Here is a 12,524-nt window from a genome sequence, read left to right as displayed (position 1 = left end):
TATCCATACAGGCTTGCGGCCTTTACATCTGGTTGTAGAACTATACTATTCTTTCAGTTTTCCCACTGTCTATGAGATCAAAATAGATCAAGTCATTTGTAGCTGTAGCAGAAATGCTGTCATGACCTGAAACAGTGATAGAGCACCTGGTAGAAAGGCAGGGCCAACCCAGGGGAGCTCATGTATATGCTTAACCAGAAGGGGTGGAGCCAGGATCCACCCCTTCCCAGACCTCATTTAAGTGTTGGCAGAGGAAGAGAGGGCACCTCTTGTTGGAGGTCTCTGGCTATCTGTGGCCTTTTGAGGGTAAGTAGCTCTCTTCCTTCATTTTTGTGGTTGCTGCATTTTAGCTCATTCTCTTTTGCTGTAGCCTGAGACTTTGCAGTCCTGCTGTTATTGTGGTACTTTCCATCCCATTTCAGCAGTACAGTAGCATTTTTAGTTATTTCTGTGATGTATTCCCCACTGTTATCTAAACTGTGGTTCCCAGCTGATGTTTAAGAGTTCTCCCACTGCCCTGCCCCAGCTGCAGTTCCTAGAGTCAAACTGACATACATGAGGTGCCAGTAGGTTGACTCTAGGAACTCTGGAAGTGGGGTTCTTTGTCTTTGACATGTAAAGTACTTGTTAGAATGCAACAAACCTAATGAAATTTACTGTGAGCCTGGCATCCAGTCGAGTGGAAAGAGCGGATTCTGTCTTACAGGGCTAGTTGCTGTCCAGGCAGCGTCAGGAATTGTAGTTGTAGAACCCTTGCAGATACTCAAGTAAGACTCACACTCTCTTGCTCACTTATAAGCCTCTTTGGTCCTATGTAAACACCTTAATCCATTCCTTTAAACAAAGGATATCTCCTTGCTCTTATGTACATACAAAAGATTGTCTGAAGTGTCTGTATCTGCAGGAGCAGTTTCAGAAAGTATCATGTCTCAGTGTTGTTGGCCAGTTCTGCAGCAGGATCTGCCTGGGGGAAGCTGCCCGTGTCCATTAATTGTTTCAAATTGGCCATTTGTCTCATGTCTGTTGGCAGACTGGGAATTACTTAAGTGCTGTGGGCATGCACAAGGTATGGTTCTGGTAAACCAGGTACCTCAGGTTACACAGGTACCAAGTATTTGTAACTCAGACACCACAGTTCCTGCTGCAGTTGAGAAGCTCTGGCTGCTGTGAAGATGCAAAGCTCTTTGGAACAGAAAGTGAGAAGGCATTTGGGAATGTTTTGGAATAAGGTGTCAGCAGCCAATTGAATTCGGCACAGGTTGCAAGCCTCCTGATGAATGCTTTATGTCTGGGATGGGCTTCCTTTCCCCATTGTAAAAGCAGTAGCAATGAGACCTGGGGTCATCAGCACCATGCCACTGGGGGCCCAGAACTCTGCATCCTGCAGTTTCCATCAGCAATGCAGAGAGGTTTGTGTTAGAGGTGTGGGGCACTGTTACTTTGCTGTCTGAGACAAGACATGGAGCTCAGCAGGTGGATAGACATGCTTCTGTCAGTAAGCAAGGGGAGAGGATTATAATAGTTATATCTTTCAAATACACCGTTCATGCATAGGTTAGAGGTGTATCATTTGGCCTTATGAATTAAGTGAATTAAGGCATCAGGTAGTAGTTAATGACCTTCTAATAATCCACAATACAACTCACGGTAATGTGTTTTCTTATGACAGAATGTGCAGAGAGTTACCTGAAATGCTTGTTAAAAGGCTAGTGAAAGTGTGCAACCTTTGCAAGCCACTGAATACTGGTGTCAAAGCCACTCATCCCTTTGTACAGGTGGCCAGACAGCACAACTGCTTGCCATTTCCCTGTGAGACCACTGCCTCCTGCAGGTGATGGGTTAGATCACAAAGAAGTAAATGATCAAGGCTGTACCTACAGATGCTACTTGTTGTTGATGAAAGGTGTTCTGTGAATAAGGCAGAATGTTTAAGTGCAACTACAGAGCTGTCATCTGGCACTAGAAGGTTTCTGCTCTAAATGAAGTGTTTCTGCCTTGGGCACAGTGTCCTTAGGTAGTGTTGGTTCAGTTACTCCAGCCAGCATTGCCACAGCTGTTCACTAACAAGATGGTGTCTATTTTCAGAGTGGCAGGTATGATTTAATTACAAAAAAAAAATCAGAAATCCCAAGAAGCTTGATGGCAGTTAAAATTGATTAGAACTGTATTTTGAACTTCTGTTTAAAATATATATATTTCTTTTACATACCAGAACTTAATTTTGTCATTAAAGATTACATCTCTAACTCACACACTTGGAGCTATGGGATTTTTTAGTGGGACCGGGAAATAGGCAAGATTCATATTTTTCTACTAAAATATTAATACATAAAAAGTGAGAAAAGGTTCAAAGACCGCAAAGCTGCATCCAAAGTAACAGGGAGCTGCCCCTTCCAGGCTTCTGAATTTATAATCAAAGCCATAAGGTATGCTGTATCCTCTTAATGCATAAGGGAGTGCCACCACGGAACTTTGCTACCAGACTGGAGTGCTTCAAAGAATTGTTAGTTTTAATGCAAAATACAACCACTCTGTCTCTCCTATTTTACTACACTTGACACTGTGCCAGTAGCAAAAATTAGTTGAATGGACCCTTCCTCCATTCTCAGGCTTAGGAGGGGCAGTTCCAGCCTTGTCCCTGAAGCGAGCAAAAGGAAAGCACAATCTGATGATGACCAGGGAGGACAGATGTCTCTAAGGAGTGCAGCTGCAATGTGATTACAGACTGTCAGCTTCCAGGAGCTGAAAAATTTGTACTCCCCTCCTGCTGTTGACAGTTGTTAGATGGTTGTTTTTTGTTTTAGTGCTCAGACTTTACCAAGTTGCTTCTTTTACTTCATTCCTACAAAAGGTGTGGGGGGGGGGAGGGCAGGAGAAATCCAATCTAGCTGTCTTGGTTTTGGATAGAACACAGTTACTTTTCTTCCATAGGGGCTCATATATTGCTGTGTTTTGGACTTGGGTTGAAAACAACTGATAGCACGCTGGTGTTTTACTTGCTGCGGAGCAGTGCTTAGAATAACTCAAGGACTGTCCAGCTTCTTCTGCCAGCGAGGAGCTGGAGGTGCACAAGGAGTTGAGAGAATATAGAAGCAGGATAGTTGGTACAAACAGACCAAAGGGATGTCCCATATCTGGTTGCTGATAAGAAATAGTGAATGAGTCCCTTGTCTTGCTTGATGCAGCTTTTGCTTTGTCTAGTAAACTGGTTTTATCTCAAACCATGAGTTTTCCTGCTTTTACCTTTCCAGTTCCTCCCCAGGCACCTGTGGGGCAAGTGAACAGGAGCAGCTGTGAGGTGCTCAACTACCTGCCCAATGATGATAAACCACAACACTGGTAAAGAACATTGAGAGTTAAATGCTTGTTAAGGGAGGAAAAGAAAGACTTTTTTTTTTAAGTCCATGCCTGACATTAGAGACTTGCAAGGAGCTTTCAAAGGATGATGCAGGCAGGACTCATTGTATCCTTTTGGTTTTATATGTTGCAGAAGTTGCAGGCAGGTACTGTGCAAAATGAAGTCTGATAGGACAGAAGATGCCCTGGAGGCATGATTTTTTAAAACTATTATCAGAGCAACATCTTAATTAAAAAAAATATTTATTCATAATACAAAATATTTTCTTTCCACATCCCAATGGTTTGTCTCATACGCACTCCTGGAGCAAACAATCTTCACTTTGTACACCACTGCTTCCTCCTGCCCCATGCTAACAATGACCCACCTCACAAGCACGCTTTTGTTAGCAAGGGGTGCACCAAGAGAAGGCAAATGATTAAAAAGAAATGCAGTAGTAAATGAATCCCCGCTGGAATAGATCATGCCACGTGAAAACACTGAATTGTTTCTGTACTTAACAAACAGTTGCTGGAGAAGCTGCTGAGATACAAAAGAGACTTGTTAATCAAATTTTACAAGAGATGGAACATTAGCCATATAGCAAGTATAAATGTACTTACAGAGATAAAGTTGACCAGGCACTCCAAAAAAAAAAAAAAGTAGTTTCACAGTATTTTTACCCACTGCTTATTGATAATTAACTATAGTGCATAGCTTGCTACACGGCAGTGGATGTTACTTTGTAATTTAAGCAACTAAGAAAATACCCAATTTTCTGCTAGCCTAAGAAGCTAACGCTGAAGAGTTGCACTTTGCCTGGAGGGAAGTGTTTTGACTGAAGATTAAAATTACAGGCTTAAGTCTGATGTTGTGCTTCTCCAAGCTCCTAGACATAACTTAAGTGTAAAAATTGTTAAGCTAATATGACCAGTTCAATGTCTTGTATTCAGCAGATTTCAGAAAGAGGTAGATAAGATGTCCTTTAAGGAATCTTCTCTGATGTTAAAACCCGAGAAGCCAGACAGCGAGCCTAAAAAGAACAGGGGGAATGTGAGTGAATAGTTTAACGAATGAAAACATCTTTTTTCAGTCATTAATTTGGAAAACACACTTACTAAGGGGTTATATTTCATCCTAAATGTGATCTTTCAAAGTAATACTCTTAAGAATTAATATTTTAAAATATAAATAGAATCTTTGGAGAGAAGAAAAAACACATGTTCCCCTCCCCCAAAAAACACACTACTTTAGTTACTGTGTTCTGAATTCTAATGCACATTCTTTTAAATTTTCTTATACAAACTATTTTCTAAAATACTTACAGTTTTCTCTTCCAATGTGAGGATGCCATCTACAGCAACAATCTGGTATTGTTTTTCTTTTAAGCTACCCATAAACTTTCGAAGTAGTTTGAGACTAGTGCCATCACTGTTTAGTTTTAACAGCTTCTGCATTTCTTGAGAAGGACATCCAGGATCAAACAGCAGCAAACATAAGGCTTTATTCTTCTTTTCTTCTATGCCTACAACAGTACGGCTGTGACCTAGTTTCAAACAGATTTTCAGTATTTTAGAAAAACAAAATCCCATTTACTTGCTTGTAGCATTCTGCTTATTTTTAAATCAAGCAAAATATTAGTTGAAATTTAACAGTGATTTTAATTAAAAAGCAGATGTAAAAAGCTGATATTCCACTCATGCTTTTCTACCCAATAAAAATACAAAATTAATGTTACACTTTTTAAACAAAAAATTAACAATGAATAGGCCTTCAATTAAATGAAGAACATAAGACTGCTCTAAATCACAGCACACATAGAGGAAAAAGTTAGAGAACAAATCAGTACATTGTGATGCTGACCTTGATGTTGCAAGTAGATAGGTGGCCTGGAAGTGCACACTACCTTTGCAGTACTTTCATTATCTGTAGAATAGTAATGTAAAATCCACTCAAATAAACGAGGGTGTGTACCCGTGGGACCAGTTGGTTTGTGAAAGTCAATAATTTGGCACCTGTAGAACATTAAAAATTAAAACAAGGTATTAAATTTGAAGCACTTCCTTTAAAAAAAAAATATATATCACTTCTCAGTTCTTCCCTCCTTCAGGAAGAATGCTTCATAAACAGCTCCAATTCCAGGCACTAAGTGGTCATTAACACTATTTTTGTTGTACGTTTGCTCTTATTTTAAATACAGGCATAGATGATAGGTCAACTACAAAGGAATGCAGTAGGTACTGTTCAAAACCACAGTCTTTACTGTGTGGCAAATAAATACTCCATTCTGTTCAGCCAAACAAGAGCTTAGGAAGTTTGCAAAAATCCAAACGTTAGATTTCTGTAGAAATACCAGAAAGTAACAGCAGAATATGCAAGTGAGTCGCTAATATTCAGCTTCTTCTCAAGGTGAAACTGGAGATAAAATAAGTTTTTAAATTAGTACTTAATTGTATGCATATATGGCACAATTCCTCAACAAGTTTCAATGATATAAATAGTTATTCTCCTTGCTTATCTGCATAAGTAGATACACAGCTTTATGATGCAATGACTACGCTGTATCCACTTATAGGTTGCTTGAATTTGAAGTCACTATGGTGGATGGTTTGTCTTCATAGTCATAGAATCATAGAATCACAAGGTTGGAAACGAACTATAAAATCATCTAGTCCAACTGTCTTCACACTGCCACTGCTACCACAAGCTACTAAACCAGATCGATCTCGCAGCTCCTCGTCCAGACGCCTCTTGAACACTGCCAGGGATGGCGACTCCACCACCTCCCTTGGCAGGCCATTCCAGTGCCTGACCACTCTCTGAGAGAAGAAGTTCTTCCTTAAGTCTAACCTAAACCTCTTCTGGTACAACTTGCAGCCATTTCCTCGGGTCCTACTATTTGCCTAGGAGAAGAGGCCAAACCCCTCTTCACCACAACCTCCCTTCAGGAAGTTGTAGAGTGCAATGAAGTATCTCCTGAACCTCCTCTTCTCCAAACTAAACAATCCCAGCTCCCTCAGCTGCTCCTCATGGGACTTGTGCTCCAGACCCCTCATCAGTTTCGTTGCCCTTCTCTGGACACGTTCCAGGGCCTTAATGTCTTTCCTGTAGTGAGGGGCCCAAAACTGAACACAATACTCAAGGTGCAGCCTCACCAGTGCTGAGTACAGGGGGATGATCACCTCCCTGCTACTGCTGGCCACACTATTTCTAATGCAGGCCAGGATGGCGCTGGCCCTCTTGGCCACCTGGGCACACTGTTGGCTCATGTTCAGCCAAGCATCAACCAACACCCCCAGGTCCCTTTCCTCTTCACAATCATCCAGCCACTCATCCCCAAGCCTATACCGCTGCATGGGGTTGTTGTGGCCAAAGTGCAGGACCCGACACTTGGCCTTGTTGAACCTCATCCCATTCACTTCAGCCCAGCGATCCAGCTTATCTAAGTCCCTCTGAAAGGCCTCCCTACCCTCAGGCAGGTCCACACCACCTCCCAGCTTGGTGTCATCTGCAAACTTACTGAGGGTACACTCAATCCCCTTGTCTAGGTCATCAATAAAGATATTAAACAAGACAGGCCCCAGTACTGACCCCTGGGGGACACCACTTGAAACAGGTCGCCAGCTGGACTTCGCTCCATTAACCACCACCCGTTGAGCACGGCCCTCCAGCCAGTTTCTTATCCAAAGGAGTGTGTACCTGTCCAGGCCACAGGCAGCCAGTTTCCCCAGAAGAAGCCTGTGAGAGACTGTGTCAAAGGCTTTGCTGAAGTCTAGGTAGACTACATCAACAGCCTTTCCCTCATCTACCAGTCTGGTCACCCAGTCATAGAAGGAGATGAGGTTGGTCAAGCACGACCTGCCTTTCATGAACCCATGCTGGCTGGGCCTGATCCCCTGGACACCACACACATGCCGTGCGATCTCCCCCAAGATGATTTGCTCCATTACTTTCCCCGGTACCGAGGTCAGGCTGATAGGCCTGTAGTTCCCCGGATCCTCCTTACAGCCCTTCTTGAAGATGGGAGTCACAAACTTGGGATGGGAGTCGACAACTTTGACACTTAAAAGGTATGTGCTTAACTATAACTTAAAAATAAAAACAGAAAAAGTAATACTTACTTTATCCTGAGACTGGTTAACAGCGAATAAATTTCACATGCTCCTATCCATGCCTTGGAACCACATAATCGATTGTTGAAGTGAGATGCTCCATGAGGATCAAAGCCTTCTTTCCAAGCATCTTCGATCATGGACTGAATCTTTGGTATGCTAGGAATCAGTGCAGTATCTGAAACATAGAAGCTTTTGAATTGCATGTACAGTTACCAAAATAATCTATTAAGAACATCCAGCCTCTTTTATAAGAGGTAATAGATATTAGAAAAATACCCCCCTCCCCCCCCCAAAAAAAATAACAAACAAAAACTAAAGCTTCAACCATATCATGCCTTACCAATATTCACCACCTTTCCAATTCTTTTCACAATACACACTAGAGTTCTGACAAACATTTAATAGGTATAATTGACATTGATAAGCCTTGCTGTATAAACAAAAAGGTAAAACATCAACAGTTCATCATCTGAGGCATGTAAAACAAATAGGAAGTATTTTGATTACTACCTCTCAAGCAGTCATTATACAAGCTGTTTTTCAAGAGTGAGGAAAGGAGCATTTGGAAATTCCTGTAACCACAACCCCAGCCTTTGTCACCCAAAGATGACTGGAAGTGATCTACTCCTGCTGAAAGCCATACACGCCTCACATCTTTGTTTTCATTCTGGTAGTACTTGCACAGTACCTCAGTGATTCCTAGAAGAATAACAAATACAAAATCTGTAGAATGAATTACAATGTGTTGGAAAAGATTACAACTAACTGAAACACAATACAAAAAGCTACTATAAATTTGATTAGCTATCCTACAGCACTAGGTAGTAAACAAACATATTCTCTCAAAGACAACCCATATGCAACAGGAGATTTTCATCTTATGATACGTATCGTATCTGGGCTCTTAACCACTCAATGTGATTCCAAAGTTTTAACTTCCCTGGACTTTGAAAAAAAAAAATTAGAAAGATGGATGTTACAGACATGCTCCGGATTAATATTATTTGCGCCCTAATACCAATCTGAAGCGATGAAACATTTTGCTAAAAACACCTTTGTTCACCACAAACTATGCCTAAAAGCTACACACTTCATTATTGAAATACTCTTTTACCTGAGGTTTTTGTTTTCCCATCATCTATGCCAAAAGCCAAACATTCCATCATGTCAGCTTTTCTCTTGTGATACTCAAAGGGCTGCATCCTTCCTCTATTAACTTCTCTTTCCATATTATTCAGGAATTGCTTCTTGTAGCCTCCAGAACCATCCAAGCCATACTGTCTCTGTTAGGGATACAATGGGTATAATTTAAATTACATTTTTAAAATTCTTGTTCAATGATTTAAGAAGCAGCCTGCACAAAAAGCAACATTGAAAAATAGTGAACAATAAGACATAAAAAACCTTTGTACTTACAGCACAACCCGCTCCTGCCACCAACTCTTCAGTACAGCCTGCCTGACTGCATAAGTCTGACCCAGTATCACAGAATTGCCAGGGTTGGAAAGGACCTCAAGGATCATGAATCTCCAGCCCCCCTGCCACACGCAGGGCCACCAACCATCCCACCTAATGCTAGACCAGGCTTCCCAGGGCCCCATCCAATCTGGCCTTGAACACCTCCAGGGATGGGGCATCCACAACCTCTCTGGGCAGCCTGTTCCAGTACCTCATCACTCTCTCTGTAAAGAACTTCCCCCTGACGTCCAACCTAAATCTCCCTTCCCTCAGCTTAAAACCATTTCCCCTTGTCCCGCTGTCACTCACCCTTTCAAAGAGTTGATTCCCCTCCTGCTTGTAGGCTCCCTTTAGGTACTGAAAGGCTGCAATGAGGTCACTCCGCAGCCTCCTTTTCTCCAGGCTGAACAAGCCCAGCTCCTTCAGCCTGTCCTCATAGGGGAGGTGCTCCAGTCCCCTGATCATCTTTGTGGCCCTCCTCTGGACCCTCTCCAACAGCTCCCTGTCTTTCTTGTACTGGGGGCTCCACACTTGGACACAGTACTCCAGATGGGGCCTCACAAGAGCAGAATAGAGGGGAACAATCACCTCTCTGTCCCTGCTGGCCACCCCTCTCTTGATGGAGCCCAGGAATGACTGCTCTTATTTTCATATAATGCAGGAAACAATTTCAACATCATCAACTTCAAATGGTACAACTCTTAAAAATTTTCCCATTTACAAACATTACTTACCTGTAGCTTTTTAAATTCTTCCTTCTCTCTCTTCTCTTCTTCAAGTCTCTGCTGTTTATCTTCTTCTGTTTGAAGCCGCTGAGCCAGTTCTAAATCTCCACTGCCTCCACCTATTCAGTAATAACATTCCAGAACCAGAGAACTTTACCAGGAGGTTAACAATGCTTTGATGGATTGTTTACTTGATTCTTTTCTAAGCAGACACTGACAAACACAGCTAGGCATCACTTTTCAAAAGGGATCCCGCACTATGCTGAGCTATTAGCACGGAGTACTAAACATGAATAACAGCATTCAGTCTATTAAGACTCAAATTCCTGACTTGGAGAATGTGTGTGCAGTCACAGATGCAATTGCTTGGCAAATAGTGCAAGTATAGCTCTACTACTAAGCAAATATCTTTTGGTTACTATACTTTACATAATTATTAGTAAGCAATCCTAGTTTCTTGAATAACAGACCTATCAGTTTCTCAGATCCCCGCTAGCAATCTCAGAGTGACAAAAAGAAACTTGGGATCAGAGAGCTGGATAGTGAATCTCCAGCATATTATTAGCTATGCAAATAAAGCAAACTTATTTTGATTCCTTTACCCTATCATTATGACTCTGAACATTTACAGAAAAGAACTGAGAAAAACATCAGCAGTTTTCAAAAGACTACTTTGAATTCTTCTCATGTGAATGAGCTTCTAGATTCTGTGAAGGTAACCCTTTTATAGGGCTAGAATATGTAAAGAGATATCTTTTACATATTTATAATTCTAAGTTTTAGTTTTACCTAACATTTAGAGCATTTCCTGAATAACTGTGCATAGAAAGACACTTCTCACAGCACATGTAATTAAGCAAAGCACAAGGGCAAGTGATAGAACTTGGGTTTAACTTCATTATGAATCTGTTCAGTTCTCTTTTTAAATAAAGGAATGTTTTGTTTAAATTTCATATGAGATTCTGTACTGCAACATGCAAGTATTCTCAAAGATTATCAAGCTTGCATCCTTTCAAGTACCTTCTGGACAGCTGTGTTCCTCTAAGTGTAAATCCACATGTTCCTCAAGAATCTGAATGTTTGTACAGGTAAGACCACATATTGGACATTCATATAGCTGTTCAACATTCTCTGTGTCTGAAAAAGAAATACAGTTTCTTGCTTAATGCAATTCCTGGTCATTCTTTTCTGCTGTTTTTAAGAATCATCCCCCAGCAGCTCAAGATAAACAAAAAGAATTGTGCTGGTATTGAAATTCTCCAAGGAAGGCAGCATATGCCTTGGTTACTAGCTATGGCTCTTAACCACTTATGAATTCATATTTAAATACCTGTAAAGTTTGAAGATATATTTTCCCTCTTCCAATTCAGCAAAATTTTCCCTATTAAACTTACCACAACTAGCTATAATATTTTTTATTAAGGCCTACAAAATGCCAATCAAATATCAAACCTTTAATGAAAAGATATGTCTTGCTGGTGGAAGAACTCTTGCTTACAAAATCTTAATGCTTGTATGACAACTCAGCAATCAGCAGGCAGAAATGACAGCTGCAGTGCTGTCATTTTTTTAATTAATTTTCCTGCATTTCCTCAGCTATTTCTTCTGCACTTTTAGTGTTATTATGAAGAGTAGCATATAACAGCTAAAGTTCAGAAGATCATCTGGAGATCACCAGGACCCTCAAACCATGGTCATGTCAATCAGGCTCAGGGTTATTACTCAGGGTCTTTTCCAGTCACCTTTCTGAGATTGGAAACTCCATAATGTTCTCATTCCAGTGTTTGACAAGTCTCGCAGTAACAGTTTTCTTATGTTTCAGTGGTAGCTCCTTATTTCACTTGCTGCCTGCAGTTCTGCCACTGCATGCTACGAAGACTTAACCTTCAGTGCCCTCTCTTTGAGTCACCTAGCCTCAGAATCCAACTCATCTGAGTTGGAAGGTGCCTTTAATAGCTATCTAATTCAACTGCCCTGCAAGGAACGTTGACACCTACAACTCCACCAGGGTGCTCAGCCCCATCCAGCCTGACCTTGAGTGTCTCCCAGGGATGGAGCTTCCACCACCTCTCTGGACAGGCTGCGTCAGTGCTTCACTGTCCCTACTGTAAAAAACTTCTTCCTAACATCTAAAATAAATTTCTCTTTTAGTTTGAAACCATTTCCCTTTATCCTATCCCCACACACCCTGTGGTGAGGAGACAGCCCCTTCCTTCTTACTTCCCCTTTAAGTACTGAAAGGCTGCTCTCAGGTCTCCCCAGAGCCTCCTTCTTCTGGACAGCCCCAGATTTCTCAGCCAGTCCTCACAGGAGAGGTGTTCCATCCCTTGGGTTTTTGTAGCCCTTCTCCATCAGGTCTATATCTCTCCTGTACTGAGGACTCCAGCAGAATATGGAGAATAACATACGGAGCAGAACATACCATGCCGTCGATTACACCGTCACGCTCCGCATTCTTAGCATCATTCCTTTTCCCTGCCAGCACAGCCAACGCGTTACACCAGCCATACCACACCGTTATGGGAACACCCACCTGCGCCGAGCAACCGCCCGTGCCGCGCCCTGACGTGCGCTTCCAGCTGGCGCCCCGCCGCCTCCCCGCAGAAAGGGCACTCGAGCTCGGGGCTGCCGGGCAGCGGCTGGGGCTCCGGGTGCGCGGCCTCCACGTGCCGGCGCAGCTCCTCGTAGCCCGAGGCGGCGGCGCTGCAGAACGGGCAGCGAGGCCGTCGGTCCGGGTGGGCGCGATTCGCGTGACGCCGCGCCGCCGCTTCCGAGGGCAGCACCTGTCCGCAGATACCGCACACCGACATGGCGGCCCGACGGTCCGCTCGGAAGCCCCGTCCCCTTCCCGGGGCGGCGGAGGCTACGCCCGCCCTTCGCCGCCGCGCG

At 42.6% G+C, this 12,524-nt stretch overlaps 1 protein-coding gene across 1 annotated transcript; it reads right to left on the bottom strand.

The window, feature by feature from the left end:
* Positions 1-2,441: 2,441 nt before the first annotated feature.
* On the bottom strand, positions 2,442-12,515 carry ZUP1 (zinc finger containing ubiquitin peptidase 1). The gene is made up of 9 exons (XM_031610720.2): positions 12,169-12,515; positions 10,656-10,772; positions 9,645-9,754; positions 8,567-8,735; positions 7,963-8,151; positions 7,459-7,627; positions 5,201-5,352; positions 4,663-4,883; positions 2,442-4,370 (listed from the first exon to the last, which is right to left on the bottom strand). Exons 1-9 carry the CDS (start codon positions 12,443-12,445, stop codon positions 4,323-4,325), a joined length of 1,452 nt encoding a protein of 483 aa, XP_031466580.2. The 5' UTR covers positions 12,446-12,515; the 3' UTR covers positions 2,442-4,322.
* Positions 12,516-12,524: the final 9 nt, after the last annotated feature.

This window comes from Phasianus colchicus, chromosome 2, assembly GCF_987193195.1.
Source record: "Phasianus colchicus chromosome 2, bPhaCol1.hap1.1, whole genome shotgun sequence".
Taxonomy (NCBI): Eukaryota; Metazoa; Chordata; class Aves; order Galliformes; family Phasianidae; genus Phasianus; species Phasianus colchicus.
This window is presented reverse-complemented; position numbering and strand designations above follow the sequence as displayed.